We start from the raw sequence: 16912 nt of genomic DNA on the forward strand, positions 1-16912 counted from the left end.
CAGCTGCAATGCGATGGAGACAACTCAAAGGCACCCATGTACAGCAAGGGACCCATGGTGATTAAATTATTTTCGACCCTTCAACCAACTATGGTGTGCCCCTTGGACAAGTTTTCTTTTAGCACATAGCTTTTTTTAGTTTTTGTTGATGCTTTCTGTGCTGTTCTTGCTCCGAGCTATATTTTTGGAAGTGTGGTCAGTTTTTGGTACCTGGTGTTTGATGAATAGTGTGTTCGTTAAGGGAAGCTGCAAGTCTTCAAAACACCAGGTAACCAGGGAGTGTCTATCCAAGTAAATCTCAAGTTCGAAGTGAGCAGTTCAAGGTAAGCTAAAAGGACTCGACCAGACAGTTTGGTTCTATTTTATGTTTCTGGAGGGGCAAAGTTTTTTATACACTACATTGAAACTGAGGCCTATGTTTCAACGTGCTTCATGTATTCAGAAATAATGAGGCTCTGATGAAAAGTTATTGACCAGTTATTGCTATTCACAATTTCTGTTGCAAATTCTTGTAGGTTTCTTTCGGCTTTGTAAGCAATGTTTTCACAGAATGCTAGTTCCCATTTTGCATGACTGTTAATGCGGAAACGTGTTTGCATAGATTTTATTTTCAATACGTAAATCGTAATATGCAGAAGACATTAGTTGTTTTTTTCCTTTCGTGTCAAGTCTTGTGTATGCCCGTTCACACAATAGGGCATTCGAACGAATTGAGCCAGCCATGATTCGGGCTGCGACCTGCAGCTGGGCACCAACAATGGTCAGACCCAGCGCTGCTTTTACTGCCAGTATTTTTGCAAACGCACTAGAACGAGTGTTTTGCCATAATATAAAAATGAATAATGGTTTTTTTTTTGGGGGAGAAAGGAAATGACGCAGTATCTGTCTCATATCGTTGGACACCTGAACCGCGCCGTAAGGGAGGGAGTGAAAGAAGAGGTGCCGTAGTGGAGGGCTCCGGAATAATTTCGACCACCTGGGGATCTTTAACGCCCCGCCGCGGTGGCTCAGTGGTTAGGGCGCTCGACTACTGAACTGAAGTTCCCGGGTTCGAACCCGACCGCGGCGGCTGCGTTTTTATGGAGGAAAAACGGTAAGGCGCCCGTGTGCTGTACGATGTCAGTGCACGTTAAAGATCCCCAGGTGGTCGAAATTGTTCCGGAGCCCTCCACTACGGCACCTCTTCTTTCACTCCCTCCTTTATCCCTTCCCTTAAGGCGCGGTTCAGGTGTCCAATGATATATGAGACGGATACTGCGCCATTTCCTTTCCCCCAAAAAACCAATTATATATATTATTATCTTTAACGTGCACTGAAATCGCACAGCACACGGGCGCATTAGCGTTTTGCCTCCATAAAAACGCATCCACCGGGGTCGGGTTCGAACCCGGGAACTCCGGTTCAGTAGCTGAGCGCTCTAACCACTGAGCCACCGCGGCGGGCTTAATATAAAAATGAAAATTGGTTTTTGAGGAAAGGAAACGACGCGGTAACTGTCGCTTATCTCGGTGGACACCCGAACCGCGCCGCAATGGAATAATAATAATAATTGGTTTTTTTTTTTGGGGAAAGGAAATGGCGCAGTATCTGTCTCATATATCTTTGGACACCTGAACCGCGCCGTAAGGGAAGGGATAAAGGAGGGAGGGAAAGAAGAAAGGAAGAATAGGTGCCGTAGTGGAGGGCTCCGGAATAATTTCGACCACCTGGGGATCTTTAACGTGTACTGACATCGCACAGCACACGGGTGCCTTAGCGTTTTTCCTCCATAAAAACGCAGCCGCCGCACTGCTTTGTGAACATTGACCCAGAAATGCATCAATGTTCACAAAGCAGTCTGTGCACCATGAACACGAGGGCAACTTGCAGAGCAATGGAAGGGAATGAAAGAAGAAAGAGGTAACCGTAATGGAGGTCTCTGGATAATAATTTCGATCACCTGGAGATCTTTAACGTGAACTGACATCGCCCATAATAAGAAAAAAATGAAAATCGGTTTTTGGGGATAGGAATCAGATGCGAAAGCGTTTTGTGGAAGAACTTCGAGCAGACGACGAGAAAGCGGAAACGCGTCTTGGCGTCTTCCTGCCGTTCGTGATGATGATAGCTTGCTTCGCTACGCGCGCGCAGTCGGGTCGCGCACGCAAACGAGCAGAGACCCGTCATCGACTGATCTCGACTATTTGCCGCAGTAGAACAGCGTCACGTGCGCCCAATTACGTGCGATATCAGTGCGCTGCCAACGGCCGTAAACGGATAACAACGCGCTGGCCAAAAAGCTGCGCGACCGAGCGCAGAAACAGCTGATGACCGACTGGTGTGCTTACGACACGACGCGACACCTTGCCCGGTTTACTCGGCTCCCTGGAAAACGGTAAGAAAACAATTTTTTTTTTTTGCGTAGGTATTTTGAGCATTCACGCGCTGGAGCCGCAAAGCTCGGCGAAGTTATTACGAGCAAGGAAACGCCACACGTCTCGCTTTGGCGAACGCGGCAGGCCGAATCACCATTTCCCAACATTTCCTGTTTCTGCCCGTTTCGACGGTGCTTTTTGTTTTGGTTTTGTTCGGCTGGTGTGTGGCTCGCTGTACTGCCTGCGTTCGCTTCTCGCCATTGCTGGCGTTGGCTCCGGGGGCATTTCGGGGCAAGGGATATGGGTCTGCACCGCGGTCCGACGTCGCTAGCGTCGTCGGCGTGAAGACTTCTCTGGCGTCGTCGACGTAGCTGAGGGAGCGGCGGCTGCACGATCCGATGAGCAGACAGCACCACTCGAGCCGCGTGAGTAGCGCGAGAGGCACCGCCGAGGTCGGTCGTCCGTCGACCACGAACAAGCAACTAGGTTGCGCGCTGGAGCGAGAGATATATACTTTTTGGGCACATTTTTTTGCCGACGGCCCGCGGCTCGTTGCCCGCAACGAAGCGCGATCAGCATCTGGCGACAGACCGTCCACGAAAAGGCTGCAGTACTTAAGCGCTAACCCTCGAAAGACAAATTGGACACCGCTGTTTGGGCAGACGATTTCGGTTGCGGGAGCGAGCGAGGGAGGTCGGTAAAAGCAAAGCCTTTTTCTTTATTCCGCTTCCCCACCGTGTATTTTTTTTCTTTTTTTTTGTGCTAGCGTAGTCCGAGCGTCACCCGTCGATAAATGCGACGGCGGCTGAGACTTCTGAACTCTAGGGGGAAACCAGGGACAGGTTTTGTTACTACGAGTGATTGGTGGCGGTTCCCTCTTCGACTGGTCTTTTCGGGTCGTCGTCGGTGCGTCGCCGCCGTATCGTCCCACGCTTGACGGCGTTGACGACTTACTTCTGGCGGTCCTTCGGTGACCATGGATCTTTTACTTGTTTTTTTTTCTTTCTCTAGACCCGAGAGAGCGCTGTGTTGCGCAGCTTCACACGTCGCGTGTCAGTGATGTGAGGTTGTCCTGGGAGGTTCTCCCCTATGATACTTGTCATGCACGCGCCAGACGAGATGACGGGCTCGGTTCGGTTGAGGTCACTCTCGTTTCGATAGTGCACCGTTGGTGGAATGCGGATTGCACGGACGGACCGATTGAGAATCGATTGCACAAGTGACAGAGAACTGCGCCTATTTAAAAGCAAACAGAAAGCGAGCCGTAGAGCGAATGCTCGGACCTCACGGGTCGAAAGGTACAGGTATACAGCCGTAGCGATCACGAGGAACTTGCGCAGTGCGGTCGAGTTTTGAGTGATGCGTGCGAACACGATGACTGCAGGAATCCGGCCGTGAGAGCGAAATACCTTTTCTTTGCCTTTCTTTGTATAGCAGAGGCGAGACATATTAAGACCCAATCAGAATTGCGATCATTAAGTTCTAAATAGGTGTGGTCGAAGTCAGACAAGATCAATTGAAACTTCCGAAAGAGATGATTGGAACCAAGTGATATTTAATTTGCTACCATCTGTTGCCGATTGGTCCCAGCTGTTTATTTCGAAGTAACATTTAGTCGTTTTTGACTGGGGCATGATTCTAGACCGAGGAGGGAGCTTTATCTTAATTGGACACATGTATGACTGAAACAGACGTGTCACGATATGCCATGAAAGCATTATTTTCCTCTTCATGTTACCTAATCTACAATGGTGCATGAGAATTACGATAATGCATATTGTAGGTCTTCAAAATGGGCTGTGGGTCGCAATATGACTGAACCTTTGCATGCTCCAGCTCTCACCATTAGCTATTGTTTTATGGGTCTATTACCTCTGGTTTTGCTGTTGTTCGTGTTGCTTTTTTTTTTCTGCCATTACCTATTGTTTCCCACCAAGCGTCCTCCTCTCCTGAGCCTTTTCATCTTTGTTCGGCCTGACTGTCCTTAGAAAGTCATTCAATGGAGCTGCAGTTGTGAGGTCTCTGTCTCCATCGTACTAACTTGCCTAGGCTTGTTGTTCTACATGACTTCAGGTAGCAACAGCAGTTGGTGCAAAGACCACGAGGTTTTAAGGCGCAACCCTTTATCGGCTCATCGTTGTGAACAGGATTTGTGCCTGCTCAGAAAGTGTCCGCTCCACATGTCAATCAAGTGACTTAGGTGCCTTGCTCAATTTGAATGTGAAAGCATTACAAGGTGTCCGCAAAATGTGGAAGCAAAATATAAAGGAGGTTTTGAGGTGTCCGCCAGGATGGCCAGATCTGAGAGCTTCTATGCCCATTTCCTTTGGTCAAAAATGTTTCCTTTTCTCAAACACATGCTTCAAAAAAACGCATGTGAAAGGTTGAGATGTTGAGACCTGAGAGCTACTGTGCCCTTTCCTTTGGTCAAAAACGTTTCCTTTCTTAAAACACGTGCTTTCACATTCCTCCACATAAGCAGACTGAAGTGCCCTCAGAATTTTTTCTGTTGTACTGGTTGCTAAATTTTGCTTTGAAACCAGGCTATTCCCCATGGCCACTTCACAGAGGCTGACAGATAGTGAGATGTGTCATGCTGCAATTATCATTTCTCCTCTTTATTTGTGTTTATTTGACCAGTGGTGGGCAGCTTGTCCGAATCCCCCAGGTGATGTGAGCGTTAGAAAGTAGTGGCCTTTTTTTCTGCTGACAAAACGTTAATTTATGCATGTTGCCTATATGCAGGGGTGTATGAATATTCAAATTTCTCTAGTGTCAAGTCAAATATTGTTCACTGAAAACTACTTGAATTTTTAAATATTTGCAAAATGTAGTCGGATAATCTCGAATGCCTTTTAATGCTGGGTTGTGTATTTTGGGACTAGCATGTCAATCACAAGCAGCCTCTGCTGGAACATTGCACGACATAGCACGGCATTTCTTATACTTGGCAAGAGTGTGTTTAGAGGCCCTTGATTTTGCTGTGCTTTATGAGTGGTGCGCCCAGAGTTGGAGCATTCCTTGGAAAACAATAATTTAATTTGGGCCAAGTGCTAATTGATTCATGTTCAATTTGTTTTTCTGCTGTTTTTGTTCATGTTTATTTTGGCTATAAAGGTAATAATTTTTAATACAGATTTAGTTAACGTAATGTCCGTCTTGCCTTTTTTTTTTTTTTCTTGCACCTACTGATCAGCATGTGTGTGTGTGACCTTCAGCCCAGTTTTCTGTTCTGTTGCGCCACAGTGTGCAGTGTGACATCTGTCGGTGGGATTGCACAATGTCACTCGCCATGCGGCCGTAGGCTGCCTGCATTGTTAGAATTTTTCAGGGCTGCCGTTCTGGCTGCTGCGTTCTTTCAGATTTTTGTTGCGCTTTTAACGGCATGACCTGAAGAGATTCGGAGTTTGAAGCAAGCTATTGCTGCTTAGCTCGGCTGCCTTGCTTTCGGCTCAGTTTTGCTCGCAGTTTTGTCACTTTGTGTTAAGAGAGTAACAAAGATTTTATACGGGAGGAGGTCCTATATTCAGCGACAGTGTTCAGGCCTCCTGTACAAACCTCCTGTTCAGACCTCCTGTACATGAACTATTCGGGTATATTCTCAAATATACCCGAATTTTTCTGAAAAGGAACAACCCAAATTCATAGACTGGCATATATGCTAGATTTCTGTTTCTATAATAGCTACTTGCTTTTACAATACTTTTTGTCAAGTATTGAACATAATTTAGTTTCCAATTGAGTGCATATTGCTTGTAGTTGTTGGGTTCAATCTGTGTAATATTGGCGAACCTCTTGTCATTATATTACTTCCTAATCTTTGACTGCATGTTATGAGGCCATCTGACTGCAGAAACAGTGAGAGATGGGACAAGCAATGACACATACTTCCATCTCTTGCTGTACTGTATCTTTGTTTGTGGTGAAAGCGCTATGATTCAGCCTCATTTAAGGCACTGGCTGTAGGTGCAACTCATCCGGGTAGGGTTGCTGCAAGGCAGTCTTTTAAACTGAACAGAGCTGTGACTTTTGAAATTATCTTCGAAATTATCTGTGAAATTATCTTCGAGACAGGAAATCATTTAGGAGCTGCACTCAATAATTTTTTTTGTCCACAAAATCCAGTGGGTAGAGTTTTCACTGCGACATGTCGTGCATTGATTGTTGTCCAACTATCCATAGGAGGTATCTGAAGCCCAAGAGAAATCTTATCAAACAAGTTTCACTGTGTGCTTGGGCTGAAGTGGAAAGCAGTGATACACTGGCTGTGCAACCCTGCAGATAAATATCTAAGCATAGGCATAATCTGGCATAGACTGCTCTCACCACTCAGTGATAAAAATCAGTGATACACGCAGTGATACTCATCTCAAACTTTCTGAAACATCTCCTTGCTTTTAAAAATAACAGTAAGAAAGATTTGTGAATTCTGATGCCAAACTACTTATCAACTTCATATATTTATTATTTTTTCGTGAACTATCTTTGTCAGGAATAGACTTCCTGATGCTGCTTGTCTACATCTTTCCAGGCATCTGTGCTGTGCCAGTATTTACATTCTGTTCTATCTCTGGGCACTTCTATCTGTACCTGTGATCTGCATCTATCTCTTGCCTGTACAATAATGCCTGTGGGTGAAATGTAGCACTTTGTTTTCAGTTAAGACTCGCGACATTGTTTTGTACCCCAAAGACAGTCCCGAGTACAGCTAAGACTGTGAAAGATTTCTTGTAGACTGACTACGTAATGTTTAACGGATAAATTTTTTCTTTGTATGTATAGATCTCCACAAGCAGCTGAGAAACAACTTTAAAAATGAAGGCCATGGTGCCAAGTAGTTTTTTGCTTTGTTTGTTACTTTTGTTAATGTGGTGAAATAATTGAGCTGTTTTTTTATTCGAGCTTGTATGCCATAAATAGTTCTGCATTTACTTCTGACTAGTTTCATTTGCATGTGATGTGTAGTGCTTTAATGAAGGCTAAACATACGACTGAAGGTGCTTAATATACCAGTCCAATCACAGGTTGTTTACCTGCACTGCTGTGCCACAGAGAACGCCGGAAATTGTATTTCTTAATTACATCAACTGGCAGCTGTGGATTGAAATGTGCTTTTCACAATAACGATGGGTTTAATGACCAGGGACAGTAGATACGTAATTATGGACTCTTTTTGTTTTACATTTTCATCTAAGGAAATTGTATGTGAGACATTGTCTGCCGGTTTCGGTCTTGGAGAGCAGTGCTTTGAAAGTTGTGACACAATGTGCACTTAAAAAAATGCCAACAGGCAATGCTCTGCATTATAAATATAAACCACAGTGTGGCCTTAATGCTGCTTCAAGGCTGAAAGCATGGCGACGAGAACTACGGCCACCTTGGCTGCCACGTAAACAGCATGCATGTTTAGTAAGCATGGCAGGATTGTTCTGTTGGGCTGCTGTTGCTGCTTGCATGCTGCAGAGCTCCATACAGAGGCAAGGACTGTTCACTCTCTGTGGAGCACAGAAACGCAGCCACACACCCGCTGCTAGGGGATAGCACTGAGTTTGCGCATATACCATGTGCCCTTTCTACTTTTGGTGGCTGCTATTTGTGTGTATGGAGGACTTTAACACGCAGGGACGGCTTTTTTGTTTCTTTTATTTTTTCCCCCATCGTGACCCGTTTACTTTTGGCAAAGACTGTACATGTTGTATGTTTTGGTGTGTGCGCACGGTTGTTCTAGCAGGGGGAGAAAAGCAACTGCTTCACAGTGACTTGTCTGCCATTGGGAAGACCGAATGAAGTCCAGCGACAAGTCTTGTGTCGGGCTACTTGGCCCACATACTTTTGGCAAACACTGCAGGATAGTTAACGTTTCCTTCTTTTCTGTGTCCCCTTCCTGCAGAGGTTGTCCGCCTGCGGCAGCGGACCCACTGGCGGCTTCAGTGTGTGCTGAGAGGGGCAGCGTCCAGCAACCAGCTCTGGTGGCAGGAGCGGTATGAGTCGGCAGGCGGCCGGCAGCAAGGGGGGCGGCGGCGGTGGCGGCAAGTCCGAGGCGGGGGGCTACCCCGCCCGCGGTGGTGCAGCGGCGGGTGCGGGGGACACATCCGTAGGGGGCCGAGGGGGCCCTTTCCCGGGCGGCAGCGCCTCGCCAGCGGCCTCGACGTCGACCTCGGCCTCAGCCCTGGCCAGCCTGTTCGAGTGTCCCGTGTGCTTTGACTACGTGCTACCGCCTATCCTGCAGTGCCAGAACGGTCACCTGGTATGCTCTTCGTGCCGGCAGAAGCTCACCTGCTGTCCCACCTGCCGGGGGCCCATTGGTGAGTGGATAGGGGCAAGCTGGACATGGATGCACATGTCCATCAAGGTGCGGTGTGGTATATGGCATTTGGCTCTGACATGTGCTTCATGTAATGTCAGGGTAGTGGGTCTGTGGATAATTTGTCAACGTGGACACCGTAATGGTTGTTGTGCGTTGATGGGCCAAATTCTGGTCAAGAAAGTTTAATCTGGAGTCCGGTTTTGTGTCGGGTCTCAGGATGATGTATGCTTTGGGAAAACTCTCTGCTTGTACTCTTCCATCTGTCAGCAGTTCTGACTGGAGTGCTGGTTTAATATCACTGATTGAGGATGCAGTGAATATAAGTTAGAATAGGAAGGTCTGAATTCATTGCTTGTGGACTGGCAATGCTTTTTTTTTCGGGTAGAAGTGGAATTTTGTACCTGCGAGAACAACACCACTAATAATGTGCCAATGGCAACAGGCTCTTGTGGCTGTAGTGTTTTGCCTTTGCGCTCCTAAGAGCAGCTTGAGAATTTTCTGTTGATAGTTTTTTGCCCACTTTCTGCCACAACATGATGAGGTGAGAAGTCGAACAAATGGGGAGGGGCTCTCTCCGTGTTAGCAGCAGCATGGCGACGGCAAATATGCATGGTACCCGGCTGTTGCTTGTGAACACCGTTCTTGAAGGCTTCAGTCACTTGCTGTGTTAGCTTTTGTTGTTGAACGATGGATGATGTGACCAGCGGCGAGATACAGAAAACGAGGTGTGTGTCAGCGTCTCTGGCACTCTGAATAAAAAACCGCAACATGTGTAAAACGAAAGAATTAGAGCTTTTGCTGATCTTTGCTGCGAGTCTTTTGTTTGTTTGTTTGTTTGTTTGTTTTCGATACCCTTGGCATCACATTCCGTGCAATTGGTTGCAGCCATAGCGGTCAACCTATACAGTGTGACACGGCTTAGTGGTTTAGAAATATCTGCAGTAATTATCTCGTCGGTGTGCCTCAGGAGAAGATTGAAAGCATGCGTGAAGTCGGCGCTTGTGTGTTATCGAAACAGGGTTGATTTGGCAGTTAGTGACACTGGGTTGGAAGGCTGGGAAATTGGCAACGTACGTGCCGCCATCCCGGCAACTTTTCGCTTCTTGGCCTAAACGGTCGCGCAGTGTCTGCGACTCGTAAGCATGAATTCGAGAGTCATGTAGGTTGCACTTTTTTTTTCCAAGAAAAGCGGCGGTTATGTGGTGGTCACACGCTGCTAGAGATTCTAGTCTTACAACCATTCTCACAGGTGGTCACACGCCCTTCGCGGCTCCAATGTGGCCCTTGCGCGATTTGGGACGCACTGAACGCTGCCTGCCTCTTCAGTTTCGAAGGCGAAGAGGAAGCCTTCCTTTAAGTTAGAGCTCTAAAACGGAAGGTGTTAGCCATCGCCTTCGAAGAAAAATAAAACAAAAGGCTATGACTGAATATTTTAGAACAATAAAATTATGTAATCTCACTACCGAACTGCTTCCCAGTTGCAGTGTACCGCACAGTCAGTCCACTTTCATTAGTTCAAACTTTGGTTTTTTCGAGCTACATCGGTGTCCCCATGGAATTTGAATTAATGAGCTTTTACTGTACTTCTATATGACTTCTAATCACGCTAGACTCTTGACTCGCTACATGGGAGCTTGTAGTTCTTGCGACTCCCACCCACACCTTTACCAGTTCCGAAATATAGACCACTGGAATGCACAAACATGCGGCAGTACTAGCTAACAGGACTGCAGCTTGCGGCTTTTTACAGTCGACTGAATGAGACCTGTAGTTACGCAAAAGTCTATTGAAGAACTTATGTCAAACCCTGAGGCACATCAGATAAAAGCAGGCCTGTTGCTTTAATGCTATGATAACTATTGGAACTCGTGTATAGCCATTTTGCTTGCTTTAAAAATAAAAATGTAGCTTGTCTACTAGCTTATAGTTTGCCTGCTTCACATCAAGGGTTTTAAGACAAGCGATGCAGTCAAGTGCATGCTTTGAACCAAGTGAGCTATGGGGAACACTTCAGAGGGGCCACAAAGTAGATATTTTGCTACTTTCATGTGGTTATTCCAGTTACTGGCAGTCATCTGTGGCTTCTGTTCTGTCAAGGTAAATTTTGTTACTTATTTCGTAAAAATAAACAATGTCATGGATTGCTTGTATTTATAGGAGAATGTGAATGCGCATATTAATCGCTCGAAGGCAAGATAAAAGTCGGAATTGTTGGACAACATGCTGTTCACCTGGTGCTTGCTGCGCTGGTCGTGCCTCTGATTGTATCCTCATGCACGCTGGCTTTGTTGAGAGCGTAAGGAGAGCCTCCGGCTTTAGTGAAGGTGATATTTGCTTCAAAAAGTAGGGTTCGGAACATCTGAGGTTTGCTCAGTGAAGAAGTGGTGCAGGGAATCGGCGCTGAATAAAACTGTCCCCCTTTTTGTCTCTCCCTGTTCTCTGTGCAGGCAACATTCGCAACCTGGCCATGGAGAAAGTGGCCAACACAGTGTTCTTCCCGTGCAAGTACTCCCTCTCTGGCTGTGCCGCCCTGCTCTCGCACTCCGACAAGCCCGAGCACGAGGAGGCCTGCGAGTTCAGGTCTGTTTCCCCTCCCACTTTTTGTTCTTGCGGCTGCCGTTGTTCTCCTGGAGTGCATGCTTGTCTTGACTTGTGCACACATGTGGTAACCAGGTGGTTGGTTCGGGTTTGAGCGATGGAAACTGCTGCCAGGCTGCACGGTATCTATTGGCGAGCCAAGGTAGCCAACAGCTGGTAGGCATACCTTCAGTGGTGCGATTGCTGTGCCAATTGTGCCGAAAGGCAAAGACTGCTACATGCTGCTGCATTATGATAAAATACAAGTAGTCTGCGCCTAGCCTGTGCCAAAGTCCGTGTTTCCTTGGGAACAAAATTCTCTGGAGCCACATGTTATCCTTCGTGAACGTACACATGCTGCATGTAATGCTGGCCAGGCCCGTTGTCACCCCGCTTAAAGAAAACAGAGAAGCGAAATAGGCCTGCAGCTCGCAAAAATTTACTCTGGTTATCCTGTGGTGTGGAGGCCATGCTGAAAATGTGCATGGCAAAAACATGCACAAACAGCGCCGGTCTTGACTTCCACGTCCTTGCTCAGCTGAAGTGGGGAAACAGCATGCTACACTGGAGTTCTCAGTGGGCGTGGATTTTTGGGGTTCGCTTCGTTGCACTGTCACAAAGAGGCGGATAGTCCGGCACAATTCTTTCTCACTCACGTTAAACTGTCTTCTTGCTGCCTGGTTCCCTTTCTCCAATGGCACTCAACTTCAGTTCGGCATCGTAGCTTCTTTGCCTCGCAGGCAGCGTTGTGCTGAGTAAGAACAACGCCTGATGCGTGCGAAGCCATACGAATGCAACGCTGAATTCGAGACTTTCGAGAATGTAACTCGACTGGATACAGCAGCAGCGCGCACTTTGTTCTGGTCAAGTGTTTAAGGAATCGCCCTAGGTGGGGTAGATTTGTAACACTGTTCCCACTTCGAGTTATTGATCAATTCGCTATCACCCTACCATAAGCTTGCTGTCCCGGTTAGCTCAGTTGGTAGAGCGACTGCTCTGGTGAAGCGGTGGTCCCGGGTTTGAACTCCGGACCAGGACAAATTTTTCTTTAACTACGAAGTTTACGAGAAAGCTGTATAGCTTTCCTTTGTAGCCGTATGGCTGCGGTTAGGTGGATGCCAGTGAGTACTCCCCGCCGCCAAATTCTGTCCGGATGTTGGGAAATTATGTGATTCTAGCCGTAGGATAGTATCTAAAAATGATTTAGCATAGCGCGATCTGCGTTCCACTACTGTTAACAGCATCCGCGGTGAGCCATCTGCACATGTGCAGATGGCCCTGAGGAACACACACCGGCCATTGCGCAAGTGTAGTTGGGTCCCCAACTCATCGCGGAAACGGACCACGGTAACAGATTGCAATGTGCTAAAGCTAACAACCCGATTCTTCTTCTCTTTTACAGATAAATTTTCTTTTCAAACATAGCTACTGAACGGCAAAAGACTGTGCGTCTCATTTTTCGCTGTACGTTAGTCGCACCAGTGCAATATCTTACAAATAATGCAACTTATACACCGGAAAATGTGGCATATATCTGCACCAGACCGTCAATTTTCTGCTTCAAAGGGCATTTTTGCTTGCTCCAAAAACTGCTCCAAAGTCATTTCATCCAATCACATCACTCTCCCCTCTTTGCTTGATGTTTCTAAACCTGCGTGAAGTTCACTATGGAGAACGTTTAAATTTTTTAGCTTGTCAACATTGAGCATTTAATTTTTTTTAATTTTTTGTTATTGCAAAATAGGTACTGGTATGTAATTTGAAATGTCAAACATTTTGATTTCATTAGTGGCCTTACACTATTTCGCTGTTGAACATAAAAAATAAAATCAAGGCACTTCTGTTTCGTGCCCTTCGAAATTTTTTTTTTTTAGAAGGCTGCTTTCTCTGCATCACTGTTGCAGAGCTGCATTTAACCGTGCAGCAGCACATGACAACCCAGTCACAACTTGTACAAGGTCATCTTTGACATTGTCGCCGCGCCATTAGTCCGATCATTTTCTTTCTTCTCCTCGTTTCTGCCCTGATGCGGACGCAGGCCGTACGTGTGCCCCTGCCCCGGTGCGTCATGCAAGTGGCAGGGCTCCCTCGACCAGGTGATGGCGCACCTTGTCCACTCGCACAAGTCCATCACGACACTGCAAGGTGAGCGAGCAGAAACAGCTGCCTTCATCATGCCTGCATGACTAGAAACTGGTGACTAGGTGACTGTTCAGGTTTGTCACTTGTTTAGTGGCAGTCGTCGGCAGCTATGCTCCAAGACAACTTTTTCTGGCTATGGAGTGGGAACTACGGAGTCAAAGGAACAACAGCTGTGACGCGAAAGACGTGGAGGAGGGGGAGGGAGGTTTAGGCTAGTCACGCTGGCGCACTGCAGGGAGGTGGTGACGCGACTTTTTTTCGTTGAATTGAAGAGCAAAGTCCCTGGGCATATACTGGGGGCAGGTTTGATATTGTTATATTGTTTGGGGTGGTTTGGTTATGCCAGGATTCCAGAAGGAGCCTTTTGTGGTAATTTTTTTTTAGTGATAATGTAGCGGGCCCGGACGGGGCGCAGGCTTGATGCCAGGGGCATGGGCCGCTCTCAAGCTTTGAGTCTCGGGCTCGGGCCTCACAATGTGGCCCGTGCAGTGCTTTTAATATGGACATTGATAAATGTGTTGCCCTACAAGATAGGCTTCAGTCTGTGAATGTCCATAGGATGTGAACCGAGTGCTAACAAGTCTGAAATTAAGAGAATATGATGCATCACAAAGTGTTCTCCTCTCCATCTTTCTGCCAGGCGAGGACATTGTGTTTCTGGCAACAGACATCAACCTGCCGGGCGCCGTCGACTGGGTGATGATGCAGTCATGCTTTGGCCACCACTTCATGCTAGTGCTGGAGAAGCAGGAAAAGTATGATGGCCACCAGCAGTTCTTCGCCGTGGTGCAGCTCATCGGGTCGCGCAAGCAGGCCGACAACTTCATCTACCGGCTTGAGCTCAATGGCCACAAGCGCCGGCTCACCTGGGAGGCCACGCCACGCAGCATCCACGAGGGTGTCCAGGCTGCCATCATGAGCAGCGACTGCCTTGTCTTCGACACCAGCATAGCCCAGCTGTTCGCCGACAGCGGAAACCTGGGCATCAATGTCACCATCTCCTTGTCCTGAGCAGACGCAGCATCATGCCGCACTCGTGGCAGGTCTCAAAACTGGGTCATCGCGTTGGGTCGCACTTTTCGGGGTTCATGTTCGTGACAATCGCGAAAGAACACCGTTGTGATTGTGGTGTCACTGTCACTTTTCTCCAGGCATCATCGTCGCACTTCATGGTTGCGCCGTGCATGGCAAGAGTGCGTGCCCACTTAGAAAAGTGTGTCAAGACCTTGCTCTGCAAGCTGCCCTCGTGTTCGTGGTGCACGGACTGCTTTGTGAACATTGATGCATTTCTGGGATGCCTGTGCGTGGACGTATTCAACGAGGGCATGCTCTCCCCTAGAACATTCACTGCTCGGGTCGCTTGCATTTTTGAGTGCATAATGGCACAGGTGCGACTTGTTTGGCCGAGATCGTGCTCATGTAGTGCAGAGCTTCTGTTACGGAGATCACTGCACTGCCGCTACCAACAAGTGCTGCTGGCCCTTCATCTGCGCGTGCCAGGACAGCTCCCCAATGTGTGCCGACCATTCAACAGGTCTTTGGGTGATGCCATCAACACACACCTCACCTTTTGAGACCAGTGCAGCTGGTATGTGGACAGGTGCAGCTCTTGGGCTCTCGGTGGATGCAGCTTGTGTGTGTGCATACACCCATAACTGTGACGCATCTGTGCGGTGTGTGGACAACTGCAGAGACACCTGTGATATGGAGTGCTCCCTTTTTTTCTTATAAACATTATCTTTTGCAGTGTGGACACTCCGTGGTGTACCGTTCACAGGAAGCCATACCACAATGCAGCTCCTTGAGGACCGCAATGCACTTCCGGCGAGGCACTGGCGTTATGCTTGGAAAGACAGCAGTGTTGCGTGTGGAGGCTGGACGCATTCCCTGCGTCGCTTGTGAGCGCCGTGCCGCCGCGACCATAGTCATGTGTTGTTGCTCACCTAATCACACCACCACCGCCTTGGAGTCATTGCGGAGATGTCAGCGGTGGGGTGCGCATCTAAAGCGCAAAGCCTTTGAACAAACATATAAGGTGGTGAAACGGCGGCACAACCTTCCATGACAGTCTGCATCATTTGAGCTAGGCTGACCTTCTACCATTGTAGCCGGCCTGAAACTTGTCATTTTAATTAGGGTCGTTCAAATTCTATTATATAAATATATAAATATAAAAATGACTTGGAAAAGAAGATGCATTAACTGTAACCTTGGGCAAGTTTCCAACCAGGCGATTGCAGCCACTACTATCGGTTCTTGCAGCCTGGCTCATAGATTTAATACGGACAGACAACCCTAACTAGAGCAGGTTTCCGATTTGTTTGCTGAAGATTTTGACACTAAACAACGTAAACTAGCGAAATATCAATACTTAACCACTGACCCACAGATTTGGATGTTATGGTGATCTCCATCCGTTTTGTTCTGTGAACTAGGTGCAATCGCATTGCACTTCTGTGGTACCCAGGAAAGAAGAAAAAAAAAAGAATTGTGTCTCTTTCCTCTCAACAGAACTGTGCCCACTAAGTTCACAAACGCAACAATGACAAACAAGCCTGAGGTCTTTCGACGACGACAACTTCCCGAGGAGGTTGGCAGATAGCTATGGTGGCCGCCTTCATGTCCGTCACTTCCATAGGTGGCGAGAGAAGACAGTTGTGCAGGGCTTACTTTCTCCCCGCGGCATTATCTTAAAAGATGTCCGTTCGCCGCAGTGTGTCGGTCACGTTGCAACCCGACTATGCTGTGTTCACAAAATGACCTGCACACATTTGCACACACTGCCGATATTTCGTGCCGGGTGATCGAGCCTTCTCGCCGCAGCTTTTTCTTTCTCTCGCAGATACACGTTGCTGCGGTTTCCGCAGCTAACAAACTGCAGTTTTCTGTTTTTCGCAATGCTTGAAATTCGGCTGTGCACGTTCTCATGACTGGGTTGCCTAGGCAACTCTGGCCTTCTTTTCTTATCAAGAAATTTTTTCAGCTTCCATTCTCACGCATTTTTCAGCTACACAGATCCTGCTGTGTGTGCCAGGCTTGTCTGTAAACCCACCGTAATGTTTATAAAGGAGTTTTTTAAAGTCACTCTCCAGATGAGTTGACAAAATCTGATCAAACGTTGCCCAAAGGGAAGGAAAACCTGACGAAACTTTCCGTACTATACATGATTTCCGCACTGTTGATGGTAAGCTCCACGAGTGTGGCAGCTTTTAGTTAAGCGATAAAAATTTTGAGCTGGCAGGCATGCGAAGTTTCTGCAACCTGCTTGTATTTTGTCTGAGACTCTATGGTTGCTTTGTGTGCTACCGGACGCTAAATCATTTGACTTGCTGTTCGAGGCAGAAGGAATTAAGAAGTGTACATATGTTGCATAGTAAAGAAATAAATCTTTTAGTACCAAGATTGTCTTTCAATGAGGCATGTATCGAGTCCTAATGGGAGTCCTAGAACACTGGTTTCCCTCTTCACAACAGACACCACCTGAGGAAGAAATCGCGCAAAAAGTACAACTCTCCATCAACCATGTTGGAA

General features: G+C 47.2%; 1 protein-coding gene across 1 annotated transcript; it reads left to right on the top strand.

Annotated features, from left to right (window-relative positions):
- The first annotated feature begins 2548 nt into the window (after positions 1-2548).
- Positions 2549-16792, top strand: LOC144110574 (E3 ubiquitin-protein ligase Siah1-like). Its single transcript, XM_077643583.1, has 5 exons — positions 2549-2780; positions 8246-8660; positions 11110-11242; positions 13278-13384; positions 14022-16792. Exons 2-5 carry the CDS (start codon positions 8339-8341, stop codon positions 14390-14392), a joined length of 933 nt encoding a protein of 310 aa, XP_077499709.1. The 5' UTR covers positions 2549-2780; positions 8246-8338; the 3' UTR covers positions 14393-16792.
- The last annotated feature ends 120 nt before the right edge of the window (positions 16793-16912 follow it).

Source organism: Amblyomma americanum, chromosome 11, assembly GCF_052857255.1.
Source record: "Amblyomma americanum isolate KBUSLIRL-KWMA chromosome 11, ASM5285725v1, whole genome shotgun sequence".
Classification (NCBI taxonomy): domain Eukaryota; kingdom Metazoa; phylum Arthropoda; class Arachnida; order Ixodida; family Ixodidae; genus Amblyomma; species Amblyomma americanum.

Coding starts and splice junctions, on each gene's coding strand:
- LOC144110574 (XM_077643583.1), top strand. CDS start 8,339: ATGAGTCGGCAGGCGGCCGGCAGCAAGGGGGGCGGCGGCGGTGGCGGC. Junction 11,243..13,277: donor GAGGAGGCCTGCGAGTTCAG/GTCTGTTTCCCC, acceptor ATGCGGACGCAG/GCCGTACGTGTGCCCCTGCC. Junction 13,385..14,021: donor GTCCATCACGACACTGCAAG/GTGAGCGAGCAG, acceptor TCTTTCTGCCAG/GCGAGGACATTGTGTTTCTG.